Source organism: Sciurus vulgaris (assembly GCF_902686455.1).
Source record: "Sciurus vulgaris genome assembly, chromosome: X".
Lineage (NCBI taxonomy): Eukaryota > Metazoa > Chordata > Mammalia > Rodentia > Sciuridae > Sciurus > Sciurus vulgaris.
In genome coordinates, this window is record NC_136471.1 from 73,660,268 (window position 1) to 73,677,358 (window position 17,091).

Below are 17,091 nucleotides of genomic sequence, written 5' to 3' on the forward strand. Positions count from 1 at the left end.
TTGAATATTTTCTTAAATGTTTATTTGTGTTTTCCCTTTTGCTAATTGTCTTTTTGTCCTTTGCCACTTGTCAACCTCCCAAGTCACTGGGATTATATGTGTGTACTACCATACCTAGCTGGTGTGCATGGAAATTTTATGCATTAGAATATTCACACACTGTCATTTCTTGAAGAAAGTTGCTAACAGTGTAATTTATAATGAAGTAAGTCCAGGGGTTGTTTTGTTTTTTGCAGTGTTGGTGATTGAGCCCAGGGCCTCATTCATTCTAAGCAAGCCCTCTACCACTCAGCCACATTCCCAGCCCAGCATTTTTCTTTTATGATTAAAAAGTTAATTGTCACCAGTCATGGTGTTGCATGCCTGTAGTTCCAGCTACTTGAGAGGCTACAGCAGAAAGATTGCACGTTCCATACCAACCTCAGGATCCTAGCAATACCCTGTCTCAAAATACAAAAATTTAAAAGTCTGGTGATGTAGTTCAGTGGTACAGTACCCTGGGATCAGTCCCCGGTACAAAAAAAATGGGGATGAAAACCTAGTAAATTATAGCCCTTCCTTTTCACTTTGGAAGTGTGGCTAAGATTTATGTCCTGGTTATATATTATGTTTATCCTGACCATTTTACTCTTGTTTTTGTAGTAATGTGTATGGCTGGTATTGGACTTGTTGTATTATTCTTCAGTTGGATGTTGTCTATTTTCAGATCTAAATATCATGGATATCCATACAGGTATGATTCTTATTTTGGATTTACATAGTAATTACCTATATTTAACAATGACTAGAGTTGATGTTGTTTTATTTGTGTATGAGTGTGTGTGCGTGTGTGTGTGTGTTTTACTTCCAAAATATCTAGTTTCTAAAGGAAAGTGTTTTAATTGAGATGTGTTCCATGTAAAAGTTAATTTTAAATAATTATGGAGGGCTGGGGATATAGCTCAGTTGGTAGAGTGCAAGCACAAGGCCCTGGGTTCAATCCCCAGCACCGCAAAAATAAATAAATAAATAAATAAATAAGGTATAATAGACAATATTAGTATGTGATTTTTCAGGAACATCTTTTGGGGTTACTCTGATGTCATCTAATTTAATCTAAAAAAATCCATATAACATAAAATGATTAGATCTTTTATGCGGTATCTATTTATACAGTTCCTTGTCTGCATGTTATGTTTCTTTTTAAGAAAGAAATTCTTGGGGCTGGGGAGATAGCTCAGTCGGTAGAGTGCTTGCCTTGTAAGCACAAGGCTCTGGGTTCGATCCCCAGCACCCAAAAAAAAAAAAAAAAAAAGAAAGAAATTCTTTTAGTGCTTTTAAAGCTGCTCCTCACTTCTTTTCAAGGCTAGTTCAAACATTTGATTAAAAGCTAGTTTGTTGAAAGTATAAGAGTCTTTAGGAAGGTCTGTTCAAGCCTGTTGACCCAGCTACTGTGGGGACTAAGGCAGGATGATCACTTGAGACCTGGAATTTGGGGCCAGCCCAGGCAACATAGCAAGACACTCTCTATAAAAAGAAAAAAAAAGGCCTAATCAGTTTGAGATGTTCCTAGAGATCCCTAAGGCTCAGGGAGAAAATTGTTCTGGTTGCAGATTCTTGATTTTACTACATTAATAGGCAAGAGAAATATACCTACATAATGGAGCAGGCTCTGAGTTATTTTTATAATCTGAGTGTCAATTAATATAATTTCTATTTTTTAAAATCTATTATCTATTTTATAAGATTATGAACACTAAAATGATATAGATTTATCTTTTGAGATGCAAATTCATTCTTATATGTGGGCTGCAGCGGTGCTGGGAATCCAATCAGCCTCTTACATGCTAGGCAAGCCCTCTACCACTGAGCTACACTGCCATCTACTCTTAATATATATTTGGGTTTTTTTTTTTTTTTTTTTTTTTTTTTTGCGGTGCTGGGGGTTGAACCCACGGCCTTGTGCTTGCAAGGCAAGCACTCTACCAACTGAGCTATCTCCCCAGCCCTTATATTTGGGTTTTTATTTAGTTGTAGATGGACAGAATACCTTTATTTTATTTATTTTTATGTGGTGCTGAGGATCGAACCAGTGCTTCACATATGCTAGGCAAGCGTTCTGCCACTGAGCCACAGCCACAGCCCATATTTGTTTTCTTAACTTAAAAATTTAGCAGATAGTTTTGAAAAACATCCTAGTTGACTTATATTTTAGCATTGCTAGCTTTTGATCAATGTACAGCATCAATTAATTTTGCATTTTTTCTTTTTTTGTGTAATTTTTTTCTTTTATAGTACTGGGTATTGAACCCAGGGGTACTCTACCACTGAGCTATATCCTCAGCTTTTTAAAAATTTTTTCATTTTGAGACAGTGTCTAATTTGCTCAGACTGACCCCAAACTTGCAATCTCCTGCCTCAGTCTTCCAAGTAGCTGGGTATACGGGTGTGCACCTTTGTGCCTGGCATTTTTGTGAACTTAATTTTAAAGCCAGAAAGCTCCTAAAACCTCGATTTTTTTTTTTTTTTTTTTTTTTTTTTTTTTTTTGCGCAGTACTGGGGATCGAACTCAGGGCCTTGTGCTTGCAAGGCAAGCACTCTACCAGCTGAGCTATCTCCCCAGCCCTAAACCTCGATTTTTGACTTACAATCTTCTGAATGTATGCTTACTCGTGTGTGTGGTGTGTGTGTGTGTGTGTGTGTGTTTAAATGATTTCTCCTGTGGAGAAAACTAATTGAGAAGCAAGGGTGATTTTGCTGAGACTTCTAAATTAGCAATTATTTGATTACTGGGGTTACCTCAATTATTAATTTTTATTCTATTGAGGATCTCCTGAATAGAAGAACTTGAGGTTATGTCTATTTTCTTTTATCATAAGACTATCTAATCTCTCATTATTTCTTACATTTTGTTATTGATATTCAGGTACAGTTCGCAAAATGCTCTTTGATCTGCTAAAATCAACATATTATATATTTATTAAAAGTAAAGTTTCTTTTTATTTCAGAGACTAATAGATTGGTATATATTTTTATTTCAGCTTTCTGATGAGTTGAGGATTCCAGAGATATGTAGACACTGCAGTGATGGAAATTGAAAAAATGAGAAATGTGTGTGTTTGAAAAGAAGAATGCAGCTTGTGTATTTTGTATTACCTCTTATTTTCAAGTGATTTAAATAGTTAATCATTTAACCAAAGATGTGTAGTGCCTTAACAATCAATTTCTTGTCAAAATCATGAAGTACTTGGAAATTATTCTCCTTTTAACCTTCCCTTCCCAGTGAATTTTATGGAATTTTTAATTTTGTAGAATTAAGTACATTATAAAAATTTTAAAACTACTACTTCATTTTAATTAGAAGAAAGCTCAAAACTACTTTAGTTAGTTACTTTTAGTTACTTTTGGTCATCTGGTTTTATATTCTTTCATCCAAAGATGGGGAATGAAAGTTGTGACCAGGTATTCCCACATAGGCCTGTTAAAGATAAACTGCATCAGAAAGCCATTCTTAGCTTTTCCATCTTTGCATGGATGTGTATATTTTACAAACACTTCCTTCTGGGTCAAGAAATCATATGTGCTACATGGTCTAGTGAAAATGCAATATGATTCTTCAGCATACAGGTCTAGCTTTTAGAAAGACTAGTCTTCCTCCTACATTTTTTTCTACTGAAATACAATGCTATCTATGCTTCTTGACAGCTGTAGACTTTTAAAGTATCTCTAAATACAGGATCATGATTTCTGTATGAGTGTGGTGTTAACTACCTTGTATTTGGAAAGATTTCAGATTCATTTTATCTCCTTAGTTTTATTTAAGGTGGTCCATCTCTAATAATAATATAGTTTAGTGATAAAAATCTGTGTAATTTATAACTGGTCTAAAATGTTTATGAAGTATAGAAATTGTCATTTATTTCATTTTTACCTAACAAAAAATAGGCTCAGTTGTATTTAGAAAAAGGGCTCCCTTAAAATAGGAGAAGAAAATTATGAAATATTGAGTTGTTGCCTGTGTGTAGAAATTGTTTTGTGAGAGCTTTCTGTTTTTGTTATTATTTTAGCCTTTATTCTCTTCCTTTAAGAAAACAAGCGAAGCTAGTATTGTCACATGTGCCTGTCCCAGTAATTGGAGGCTGAGATGGGAGGATCATTTGAGTCCAAAAATTCAAGGTCAGGCAGGGCATGGTGGCACATGCCTGTAATCCCACCAGCAGCTCCAGAGGCTGAGGCAGGAGGATAGACAGTTCAAAGCCATTCTGAGCAACTTAGTGAGGCACTTAGCAACTCAGCGAGACCCTGTCTAAATAAAATATAAAAGGAGCTGAGGATGTGGCTCATTGGTTAAGTACCCTTGGGTTCAATCCTCAGTACCACAAAATTAAAAAAAAAAAAAAATTCAAGGTCAGCCTGAGCAAGATAGTGAGTCCTTATCTCAAAAAATGTAAAGAAACAATAAAACTAGGATGGATTTTGTCTGAATTTTGTTTTTTTTTCTGACAGTAGAAATAACCATATGTGCTAACCAAATTTCTGTGAGTTATATTTTCGTAGCTATCATTATATCTAACTATAGCCCCCCATACTCATGAAGAATAGCCTAAAATGCCACTATTATGAAAGTTTGAGAATTGTAATTATGAAAAAAATTAAAGAAATCTTGGCAGTATTAAGAAGATACTGTGGCCCTCTCCTGCTATTTACTCTCTAACAACCCCCCCCATGTTGTCTAAAAGTCTTATATAACAGGCTGAGTACAGTGACTCATCCCTCTAATCTCAGCATCTCAGGAAGCTGAGGCAGGACAATTGCTAGTTTTAGGCCAGTCTGGACAACCTCATGAGACCCTGTCTCAAAATAAAAAGGGCTGGGGATGTAGCTCAGTGGTAAAGCATCCCTGGGTTCAATCCCTATTACTCCCTACCCCTGCTGCCACCACACACACACATACACACACAGACTTAGAGTCTTGTGAAAAGAGATGGATATACTTGCCTCTGAGGAAAGGCTATATGTGAGTTGTTTTTATTTTGTTAGTAGATTTGGTGGATGGGGGATACTAATGATCTTTTATGGAGCCACTTTTTATTAATTTCTCCTCTGTAAATTGGTGGTTCTGGATTCCTTATCTGCTGTTCTTGTACTTGTCTCAGGCCAAATAATTTATGCTGTGATTCTTATGAGACTTGTATGAAGTTGGCCCTAATTTTCACAGATTGACCAGGGAATACTACTGCCATGTAATCTATATAGCTCCAGATAATTTGCCACGGTCATTGAAACAATGACAGTTTTTTGGTATTTCTTTTGTCTCCCTTTAAGAGCACATTCTCCTCTAAGGAGAAAGTAAGGGGAAAAGTAGCATTCTGGCTAAAATCTGTGGAAAGCAGATTTTCTACACTTAAAGTAGTGTTACATTGGTGGAAATTTTGAAATTAGATTTTGTCTGAAGTGCCTTAAGTAGACTCTTAATTTTTCTAGTAATGGTTTAAATATGATTTGTTAATGCATTTTTAAGATACTATTAAAATGACACATGGGCAACCCTCTTGGGACCCCTCCCTTGTGGGACTTCCATTCTCTCTGTTTCAAAGATAAATTCTGTTACTTTACTCTGAAAAAATAAAAATGACACATTATAGTGGTAAAGATAACCAAATGTCTGGTTGTTTACTTTTTGACCATATCGATATGATCTAAATTTTAAGTTTTTGATTACTGGCTAAAGAGGGATCAATTTAAACACTAAAGGAAGCCAGTCATGGGCTGGGGATATAGCTCAGTTGGTAAAGTGCTTGCTCACATGCACAAGGCCCTGGGTTCAATCCCCAGCACCACACAAAAAAAAAAAAAAAAAGGAAACCAGTCATGGTGACACAAACTGACTCTGGAGGCTGAGACAGGAAGATTGCAAGTTGGAGGCAAGCCCCAGCAATTTAGTGAAACCCTGTCTCAAAAAAAATAAAAAGGAAATGGGAGGGTTGCGGGGTCTGGGGATATAGCTCAGTGGGGTAGAGTGCTTGCAAGCATAAGGCCCTGGGTTCAATCCCCAGCACCACAAAAAAAAAAAAAAAGGGACTGGGAATATGGCTCAATGGTAAAATGCCCCTGAGTTCAGTAACTAGTACCAAAATAAAATAAAATACTAAAGGAGAATTGTAAAGTTAGAATATTCCATTTTGAAATTATAATTAACTTAAAATTTTTATTCTCCTTAATGATAGTGCATTTGACAGGACAATTTCTGTATTTCTCAATCGAGATACCTTCTAGGAATCCATACATACACCTATATGTTGTGACCCATTAGATTGGTAAAAACATCCAAGATTAGTAGACAAATGGTTGTTTTCAATACTTGATTTCCTTTTTATCCCTGTCCATGAACACCACTCCTTGACTAGGTAATTTTCTTTTGGTAGCAAAGAATTGATTTGAAAGAGTTTCCCTTGCAGATTATCAAGTTATATGAGACTGGACAAGAGTATATTTGCAAATATGGAGTAGAAACACCAAAAGAAATAGAGATTTGACTTTTAGTCTTTTTTCTTTTTCTGTCTAGTTCTATGACCATAGGCACGTCACTTGAACTTCTCTGGATATATTTCTTTATCTTAATAATGTGTTTGACTAAATCATTTCTGTGTACTTTCCTGCTCTGTTGTTCTATTTTGCAAACTACTTAAAAATGTATTTAAATTTTGAAAGATATGTGATATCCAAATTTGTTGTTGAATTAAATCAGTTGAAATGTAGGTTGTTCTGTAGTGAGATTTCTGAAAAAGCTGTGAGATGCTGATGGAGATCATTATGACTACAAATCATTTAATAATATGCATTGAATTTTTTTAGAAAAGAATGCACTTGGAATCAATATATTTAATATTAGATCTTGATTTAAATGGGTTTTGCCCAGTTCTGAGCAAAGATGTCAGTAACACTGAACTAGTATGCTGATGTTATTGAAAGTCAAAGCCAAAAGCAATTTAGATACCATTTAAATTAATCCCTTCATTTTCACTGCTGAAGAAAACCTGCCTTAGAAAAAGCAACTTATTAAAGGTTATTCCAAGGAAATGACTATAGGTTTCCCATTTTTCTGCAAATTCCCTACAGATTACATTTCGCTTCAGATGTAAATTACTCCCTGGAGGCTTGAAAAACTTAGTCAACCTTGATTGCTTCCTGACATCTAAGATTGCTGGAAAAAGAGTCCTAATGAAAGATGCAAGCTGGGTGTAAGGACAGAAGCCTGTAATTCCACCCAGCTGAGACAGGAGGATCTCAATTTTTTTGTTTGTTTGTTTGTTTTTTAGTACTATAGATTGAACCCTGGGCTGCTTAATCACTGAGGCACATCTCCAGCCCCTTTTCATTTTGAGACAGAGTCTCGCTAAATTGCTTAGGGCCTCAATAAGTTGCTGAGGCTGGCTTTGAACTCTGGATCCTCCAGCCTCAGCCTCCCAAACTGCTGGGATTGCAGGCATGCACCACCATGCCCGCAGGAGCATCTCAAATTTGAGGTCATTCTGGGAAATTTAAGAAGATCAAAAATAAAAATGACTGAGTAAGTCACTCAGTGGTAGAGTGCACAGGGTTTCATCCCCAGGGTGTTAAAAAAAATATGACTGGGGATGCCATCACTGGGCAGAGTGGCACAGGCCTGTAGTCCCAGGGTCTCAGGAGCCTGAAGCAGGAGGATTACAAGTTCAAGACTAGCCTCAGCATGACCCTGTCTATAAATAAACAGGGACAGAGGTTGTAGCTCAATGGTTGAGCACACCTGGGTTTCATCCCAGTAACACAAGAGGCATTTCCTTAGAGTACTAGGCTTTTTAAATTTTTTTCTTTTTTATTAAAATTTTTATACATGTATATAGGGTAATAATGTCAGTCTCATTCTACAGTCCTTCCCTTCCCCATGGCCCCACCCCTCCTTTCACTCCCCCCTGCATAATCCAAATTTCCTTCATTCTTCCCTACCTACCCCCACTGTGGATCAGCATCCGCTCATCAGAGAAAACATTTGGTCTTTAGTTGCATGGGATTAGTTTATTTCACTTAGCATGATATTCTCTAGTTCCATCCATTTACCTGCAAATGCCATAATTTAATTCTTTAAGGCTAAGTAATATTCCATTGTGTATATGTACCCAGAACCAGGCTTTTTCTGAAGGAGTTTTGATTGACTCGCTTTAAGATGTAAAAGAAGAATTTAGGTGGTTAGATATTCTTTTGTTCAGAAGGGAATCAGTAACAAGAGACTAGGGTGGGGAGGTGCATTCCTGTAATCCCAGGGACTCCAGAGACTGAGGCAGAAGTTTCAAGACCAGCCTCAGCAATTTAGTAGGACCCTGTCTCAAAATTTAAAAAAATAAAAAGGGCTGGGGATATGGCTCAGTGGTAAAGCACTTCTGGGTTCAATCTCCAGTACCCCCAGCCAAAAAAATAACCTCAAGATTACTCTTCAGAATTTTGTGTTTATACATCCCTTAAAAGCAGTGTTCTCAAAATTTCCTGCACTTATTTAGGGAATTTGAAAATATGAATGCCAGCTGGTACAGTGGCACATCCCTTTAAATCCAGTGATTTGGGAGGTTGAGGCAGAACGCTATGCCAGCCTCAGCAATTTAGCAAGATCTTGCCTCAAAATTGGAAAGGACCAAGGATTTAGCTCAGTGGTAAAGCAACTCTGAGTTCAAGTCCCAGTAATCTCCCAGTAACCTCCACACACAAAAAATAGGAAAGCCAGTCTGGCATGGGGGCACATGCTTGTAATCCCAGTGATTCAGGAGACTGAGGCAGGAGAATTGCGAGTTTGAGGCCAGCCTCAGCAATTTAGTGAGACTCTATCTCAAAATTAAAAAAAAAATTAAAGGACTGGGTTCAAGCTCTGTGACACACCCCTATAAGCCTAGCAAATCAGAAGGCTGAGTATCACAAATTAGAGGCCAACCTCAGCAAGTTATCAAGGCCCTCAGCAACTCAGTGAGACCCTGTCTCAAAAAGGGCTGAGGATGTATTTCAGTGGTAGCACCCCTGGGTCCAACCTAAATATAAATATTTAAATTACATAAAATAAATACAAAGGGTTAGGGATGTAGCTCAGTGGTAAAGCAACTCTGGGTTCAATCACTGGTACCAAAAAAAAAAGGAATAAATAAATGAGTGCCCATCACTAACCATAAGGGGTGTTAGCACAAAAAGACTAGGCTGGACACAAACCTCATGAATCATCTCAGCTCTTTATTCAGGAACAACGTTTCCACCAAAACGGGATGCAGAGAGAAAGGGACCGGGTTTATGTAAGTTATTTTGAAAGGGTGGTCTAGTGAACATATCAGTTTCCTTGGGCACTCAGGAATTTGAATTTTGGGGGGGGGGGGGTTTGGGGGTCAGGAGTCTGTAGGCAGTGTCTGGAGAGGGTTTACTTTGGAGGATATTAGCACCTCCTAGAGACCTTTATTTTAGGGGTGATAAAACTACTCCTCCCCATCTGCAGCCAGCACCTGGAAAACATCTTGGGGGATGAAGGCTGTCAGGGCATGACCTTCTTTTTCACTCCCTTTTCCCAGGCCACATTATCTTTGGGATTTTTTTCATTTTCCATATCTATTAAAGGGAAGACAAATCAAAATCATGAAATACCACCTCACACTCTTTAGGGTAGTTACTATCAAAAAAACAAACCAGGCATGGTGTCACACATGCCTGTAATCCCAGCAACTGAGGAGGCTAAGGCAAGAGGATTGCAAACTTAAGGTCAGTCTCAGCCATTTAATAAGACCCTGTCTCAATAATAAAATAGTATTTTTAAAAAACAAAGTACAATCCTGGGCAGGAAGAGTGATGCAGGAGGTATCACTCTACCAGAACTTAAACTCTACTATAGGGCAATAGTAACAAAAACGGCTTGGTACTGGCATCAAAATAGACAGGTAGACCAATGGTACAACATAGAAGACACGGAGTCATACTCACATAAGTATAGTAACCTCATACTAGACAAGGGTGCCAAAATCTTACAATGGAGAAATGACAGCCTCTTCAACAAATGGTGCTGGCAAAACTAGAAATCCATATGCAGTAAAATGAAATTAAACCCCTATGTCTCACCCTGCACAAAACTCAATATGGATCAAGGATCTAGGAATTAGACCTCAGACCCTTCACCAAATAGAAGGAAAAGTAGGTCCAAATCTCCATCATGTTGGCTTAGGATCAGACTTCCTTAACAAGACCCCCATAGCACAAGAAATAAAAGCAAGAATCAATAAATGGGATAGATTCAAACTAAAAAGATTTTTCTCAGCAAAGGAAATGATCAATAATGTGAAAAGAGAGCTTACAGAGTAGGAGAAAATCTTTTCCACACACACTTCATACAGAGCACTCATCTCCAAAGTTTATAAAGAACTTAAAAAACTTTACACCAAAAATACAAAGAACCCAATCAATAAATGGACCAAGGAACTGGGCAGACACTTCACAGAAGAAGATATACAGGTGATCAACAAATATATGAAAAAGTGCTCATCATCTCTAGTAATTAGAGAAATGCAAATTAAAACCACCCTAAGATTTCATCAAACTCCAATAAGAATGGTTACTATCAAGAACACAAGCGATAATAAGTATTGGCATGGATGTGGAGAAAAAGGCACACTCATACATTGCTGGTGGAGTTGCAAATTGGTGCAGCCACTCTGGAAAGCAGTATGGAGATTCCTCAGAAAGTTTGGAATGGATCCACCATTTGACTCAGCTATCCCACTCCTTGGCCTATACCCAAAGGACTTAAAATCAGCATACTACAGTGATGCAGCCACATCAATGTTCATAGCAACTCAATTCACAATAGCTAGATTGTGGAACCAATCTAGATGCCCCTCAACTGATGAATGGATAAAGAAACTGTGATATATATATACATATATACATACATACAATGGAATATTACTCGGCCATAAAGAAGAATAAAATAATTATGGCATTGGCTAGTGAATGGATGAAGTTGGAAAAAATATCATGCTAAGTGAATTAGGCCAAGCCCAAAAAACCAAAGGCCGAATGTTTTCTCTGATAAGTGCATGACAATATATAACGATGTGCGGTGGTGGGTGGAAGAGAAGAATGAAGGAACTTTGGAAGGTTTAGAGGAAAATGGGGTGAAATGGGGTGGAGGACAGAAAGATAGTAGAATGAAACAGACAGTATTACTGTATGTATACGTGTGATTAAATGAATGGTGTGAAACTACATTGGGTACAACCATAGAAATGAAAAGGGGGGGGGAAGAGAAGCAGGAAGGAACTTTGGATGGTGTAGAAGAAAAAGGGGTGGGAGGGGGTGAGGGATGGAAAAACAGTAGAATGAAACAGACAGTGTTACCCTATATATATGCATGATTACATGAATGGTGTGAATCTACATCTGTACAACCATAGAAATGAAAAGTTGTACCCCATTTGTGTACAATGAATCAAAATGTGTCTGTAGAAATAAAAAACATTTTAATTAAAAAAAAAAACAAAGTAATGAGCTGGGGTTGTAGTTCAGTGGTAAAGTGCTTGCCTCACACCTGTGAGGCACTGGGTTCTATCCTCAGCACCACATAAAAATAAGTAAACAAAATAAAGGCATTGTGTCCATCTACAACTAAAAAAAAATGAATTGCCCTATATATATATATCTAAAGCAGGGACTTGAAGATATATTTCTACACCCGTGTTCATAACAGTATTATTCACACTTGCCAAAAGATAGAAGCAACCTAAATGTCCATCAACAAATTAATGGATAAGCAAAACGTACATACATACAATGCAACATTATTCTGACTTAAAAGGCAGTTAGTTTGAAGCTCAGCACAGTAGCAGGAGAATCACTTGAGTCCAGGAGCTTGAGACCAGCCTGGACAACTTAAGGAGACTCCATCTCTTAAAAAAAAGGAAGAAATTTCCAGTACGAGATGCATCGTGATTAAACATTCAGGATGTAATATTAAATGAAATAAGCCAACCAGTCACCAAAAAAAAAAAAAAAAAAAGGGTAATAGTAGGTGTTTGTGGGTATAAAGTTTCAGTTTTGTAAGATGAAAAGTAGTTCTGGCCCTGGGTTCAGTCCACAGTACCACCAAAAATGAAGTTGAGTTCTGGAAATTTGTTGCACACCAATGTGAATATGCTTAATACTATAAAAATGTACACTTAAAAATAGTTAATATGGGTTAGGTGCTGTGATATACGCCTATAATTCCAGCAATTTAAGAGGCTGAGACAGGAGTATCACTAATTGGAGGCCAGCCTCAGCAAATTAATAAATTCCTAAGGAACTTAGTGAGACCCTTTCTAAAAACTGAAAAAAGGGCTGGGCATGTATCTCAGTGGCAAAGTGCCACCGGGTTCAGTCTCTAAGTACTTCTAATATATATACTGTAGGACCCCCCAAAAGGAAGACCCTTACTCGAGTCTCAGGATGGCGCGCTCCAGGAAGCACGAGAGACCGGCTTGATGCAAAAGCACGAGGCACTTTAATAACGGAGCTCCGGGCCAACACGTATCTCACGCAGGAGATAGAGGAGTTGACCACGAGGCTCAGAAATCAGGGGTTTATATAGGAAAATTTAGGGAGTTTGGCGCGGGTACACATAATTGGCTGATTCAAACATAAGCGGGCACATGACTACATTGATTACATCAGCAAGTAGTACGTGCAAATTGACATTCCAGCAATGTGGTAGGGCAGTTTATTTTGGTTAGCAGGCGGTCAAGTTAACCTTAAAGAAAAGGGAAGAAGGGGGAAAGTGGGTGACACCAGATGGTCCACGGCCTTGTGGAGATTGTTTATCCTCCATGGCCAGTTAGATTTTGATGTTTTGGCAGTCTTATTTTAGGCTTGTTTAGGTATGTTCAGGCCTCAGGCCTGTCCCTCTTTGTTTCTTTTCCTAAGTTCATTTGCTAGACTACAGATTCTGTGCTTTAATTATGGGCACTTAAATTTTAACTCCTTCATTCCCCTCTTCTTCTTTTAACTAATTCTAATCTTAGAATTTTATAAATCAGTATCTTATGGAACTTCTGTTTCTATATACTTTTCTCCCAAGTTATTTTCTTGGCGGAGGGACTGATATTGTTGCCTGAGCATTAATACCTGTACAGCACTTACTCTTTCCCTGATGAAGGTAACTAGGCGATTTCATGGCCTTCATTTCCTCGATTTGACCCGATCCCCTATTTCTACACTAACTACCTGTTCTTAATTCTGGCTTTATTCCCCCCTCTAATCTTAGGAACTCCATGCTGCTGGGGAAGAAGGTCGATGACCGCTCTGGCTTCTTCAAGCTGGAAGTGGGTGGCGTGGGGCAAGCAGCTTGGAGTTCCTTTTTTAAAAATCGGGTCAATCGAGGGGTCCAAGGTAGAAGTCTGGTTGGGGAAGAGCATGTTGTAAAGTCATCTGGGGGTGGGTGCTTCTATGAGAGAAGAACAAAAAGACATGAGTACTGAAAGGAGATTAGTACAAAGTAAATGTTGCAGCATCTGAAACATGCCATTGAGTATCATGAAAATGACGGAAGTCAATCTTTCACCAGGAGGTGGAAGAACTGAGAAATTGTTCCCATAACTAGGCCTAACAAAGGCTGGAGAGGACAAGGCCTTCATTTGGGGACTTTAACATTGTCCAGGTTACCAGGAATCTAAACACAACATTTAACTCTTAATGTCATAGATGTTCCCAGAAAATATAGTTAGCTACTTAATGTCATCTGATTTTTGTAAAATATCCCTTTATTGATATAACCTGTGTTTAGTAGAGATCTCTATACTTCTGTTACTTAGGGCTAGGTAATCATACTAGCAAACATAGATTAAGTCTACCTGTGTAGCTTAAGAAGGTCTTCAGGCCTTAAACTGACTAAAAACTTCTGACTCTGGCAGTTTCTTTTGATAGTTATCAGGCACACTTGCTGAAGAATCTCTTTTTCATTTGTAGCTTTCAGTCTTTATTCTAGTGGGCTAATACAAGTGTACATCTTAAGTTACATTTAACTATTATTTCTTTTAAATGGCCAAGAATGGCTGTTTTTGGTTTTAACTGTTTTGCTGGGTGTCTAAGATCAAGCTGGTCAAATTGACCTGGTTCCTGTCTTGTTAAAGAGTCAGCTGAGTTCCCACAGGGGTTACTCATAGAGAACTTAAGAGCGGCTCCTTAGCTCCACCAGTGACTTTGATTAGGCAGGGTCTCCTGATGACATGGCTTTCCTTGAAAGCGTCAGGGATGTCTCCCTTTTTCCATGACTTTCCTCTGCAGCAGATGCACTGAGTGATTTTTCATCCTCTAGTTTCAACAATCTCCTTGATCAGGAGGTTGTGTGACCCAGAGTTGCAACGCTCCTTAGAGAAGTCCTCTTATTCCCTGGGTTCAGGCTGACGTTGAGGGCAAGACCCAAACATGGAATTTTCTTGACCTCTGTATTTAATTCCAATTTCTAAGTTTGATCTTAATCATCCAGCAAGCCAGTCTCACTAGTCATAAAGTAAGAGTACTGGGCTTTAACTTTAATGTCCATAACTTTACAGTTATTTACCCTTTTATCTAACTGGAGTCTGTATTAGTACTGGAAGTTACCACTATCTGTTCTATAGGTGATGGCTTATTATCACAAGTTACCTAGGTTGTATGTTCTGGAAGCAGCTACTTCTGCAAAACAGTAACAAGCAACAGTTTTACAAAATGAAATTAGCAAGAGTAAAAACATATTCAGCTTGTATAATAGCTATCTTGAATTTTGACTGAGAACCACATTATATCCCCAATTTGAGATCATAGTACTTTTACAACAAAAACCAATCTTTTGACTATAACTTTAAATAAGCTGAAGTCTGACTTATTTTGGAGTCACTCTAACATGCAGTAAGGTGGAAGGCACAGCCTTATCTCAGGTAAGGCGTGGCTCTTTACAGATCTTAAGTGTTCTAATTCTGATGTTGATCTTTGCTTCTTCCTTAAATATCATTAAATAGTTTACATATACTGTTTCCTGAGTCTATATAAACTTTATAATTAACACAATTTAACATTATATCTAAAACATGAATCAAAGAAAGGCTGAGAGAGCTTTTAACTTTCCTTTTGTGTGGCAAAATGCTTTCACCTTCTATTATATGAACCTTTAAACAAATCAGGCTGTTACTACCTCTTAGAAATACATTTACATTTAAATTTTTATCTCAGTGAAATAAGTAACCAATTTTATTTATATCTTATTGATAATAGGTCCCATAATAGAATATTAAGTGATAAAAATAAATCCCCAATAAAATGTACCCCTTAAGTTTAAGATTACCATTACAGACAAGTTTATTCTGGAGAATAGCAGCGCTTGATAAATTCCCTGCTTTAAAAACTTGTATACCTGGAAAATATGAACACATTTAATATGCAACTAGTGACCATTTCACAATTACCTTGACACTTTTATCTTATCAAATTTAGCTTTTAAAGAAAAATGTAGACTCTGCAACACAGCACAACACTCTACAACAGTTGTTCAACCACAATTGTATACACCCCAATCTTTAAGACTAATTGTTTTAAAGAATAAAACTTAATAGACACAAAGTTAAGAGTAAATTAGCGTTTCAAATCCTTGTCATTTTACCCTGTTATTTTACCATATAGATTAGACTTTGATTTATATCAGAACATTAGTATTTTACCTTAGGAAAAACCTTAAATAGTTTTAACTGATTGTCTCACATACTTGTAACCAAATTAGTTACACACACACTTGCTCAAACTTTCTCTTCACTTACACAGACTTTCTTAGCACTTACTTAGACCCTCATGTATTTCATCACAGAATCACTTTCTTACCCCAAAACATTTCCTTTTTCCTTCTACTAAATATCCATACCCAGAACCTTTTATTTTCTCTTCATTTACACTAACTTTCTGTCGACACCTTTTTGTTCACATTCTGAGACAACTCTCATGAAATTTCTGAATTTAGATAAATTACTCCATTTTAGCAAGATAAAATACTTTGTCGTTTATAGTACTCTAACTGAAACACAGTAAGAGGAGAGATGGTAACTCTAATTCCAAACCTAAGAGCTCCTTGGAGCTTTGCAGACCTGGAGGGGGAGCAGGGGGAGTGATAAGGAAGCAGATGGAACGCTTATCCTCCGGGTTGGGGTTTTACCTGTTAGGACATAACTCTTAATAACCTTGTTTTTAGTAATGACATAAAGCAATTCTAAACAATTTTTAATTTACCAACCTATGAAAACACCAATAATGTTTAAGTATGATACCCCACGGAATTTAAGGACTTAAGAGTACTTAATGTTATTTAACAATTAGCATTTTAACTTTGTAAATTAATCAGATGTCTTTACAAACACATTAGAGTAATCCCGTACATGTTAACTCTAATTCACTTATTCTGTAAAAACCAAGATATCAGACAAGTGTCCTGAACAGTATTTGCTGTCTCTTCCCTGTTGAAGAAAAGTCCTAGAAACAACTGATATTAGACATTGTTTAACATCAACATTTCATTAGTTTGACCACTTAGCCCAGGAGTTTAAAATGCACCTCTTTTTTTTTTTTCTCTCAGGTTAGTTCTGCCTCTCCCACTGAAACTGCTACACTTCACATTCTAATACAGACTTCAGCAAGGCCAGGCAAGGGGGAGGGAGGGATTGCCCAGGACTTTTTAACCCTTTTTTTCCTGGTTGAGAAATCAGGTTAGGTTTGAATGCAGAAAATCACAAAACATTATTTCCCACCACTTTTGGGGAATGGAGCTGCTGAGCTCTCTGCCTAGGGGGACTGGAGTAAACAAATCTCTTAGGAACAAGGAGAAGGACTGTAAAGTACCCTGCAATGAGTATCCCTAAGCCTAAGAATAGGGGACCTGAGGGAGGACAAAGGGAGCCCATCCTCCGACAAAAAACACCAAACACCAAAACAATATAAAGACAACAGACACTAACACGTCCAAGCACACTCGTCCGCGCCTAGACTTGAATAGGCAGCCGAACGCGACCTCTGACGGGGTAGGACCCTGCGTCCACTCCCGCCTGGATAGAAGGAGCACTCCGT

General features: G+C 37.6%; 1 protein-coding gene across 4 annotated transcripts in view; it reads left to right on the forward strand.

The window, feature by feature from the left end:
* MAGT1 (magnesium transporter 1) overlaps window positions 1-5,844 on the forward strand; it is a 38,979-nt gene extending 33,135 nt beyond the window's left edge. For 2 of the 4 annotated variants that reach the window (XM_079123071.1, XM_079123074.1), the window contains 2 exons: window positions 643-733; window positions 3,021-5,844. In XM_079123071.1, coding sequence (XP_078979197.1) covers window positions 643-733; window positions 3,021-3,036 — 107 coding nt within the window. In that variant the 3' untranslated portion in view covers window positions 3,037-5,844. The remainder of the gene's footprint in view (window positions 1-642; window positions 734-3,020) is intronic. The other 2 variants (XM_079123072.1, XM_079123073.1) reach the window with 2 other exon arrangements.
* The last annotated feature ends 11,247 nt before the right edge of the window (window positions 5,845-17,091 follow it).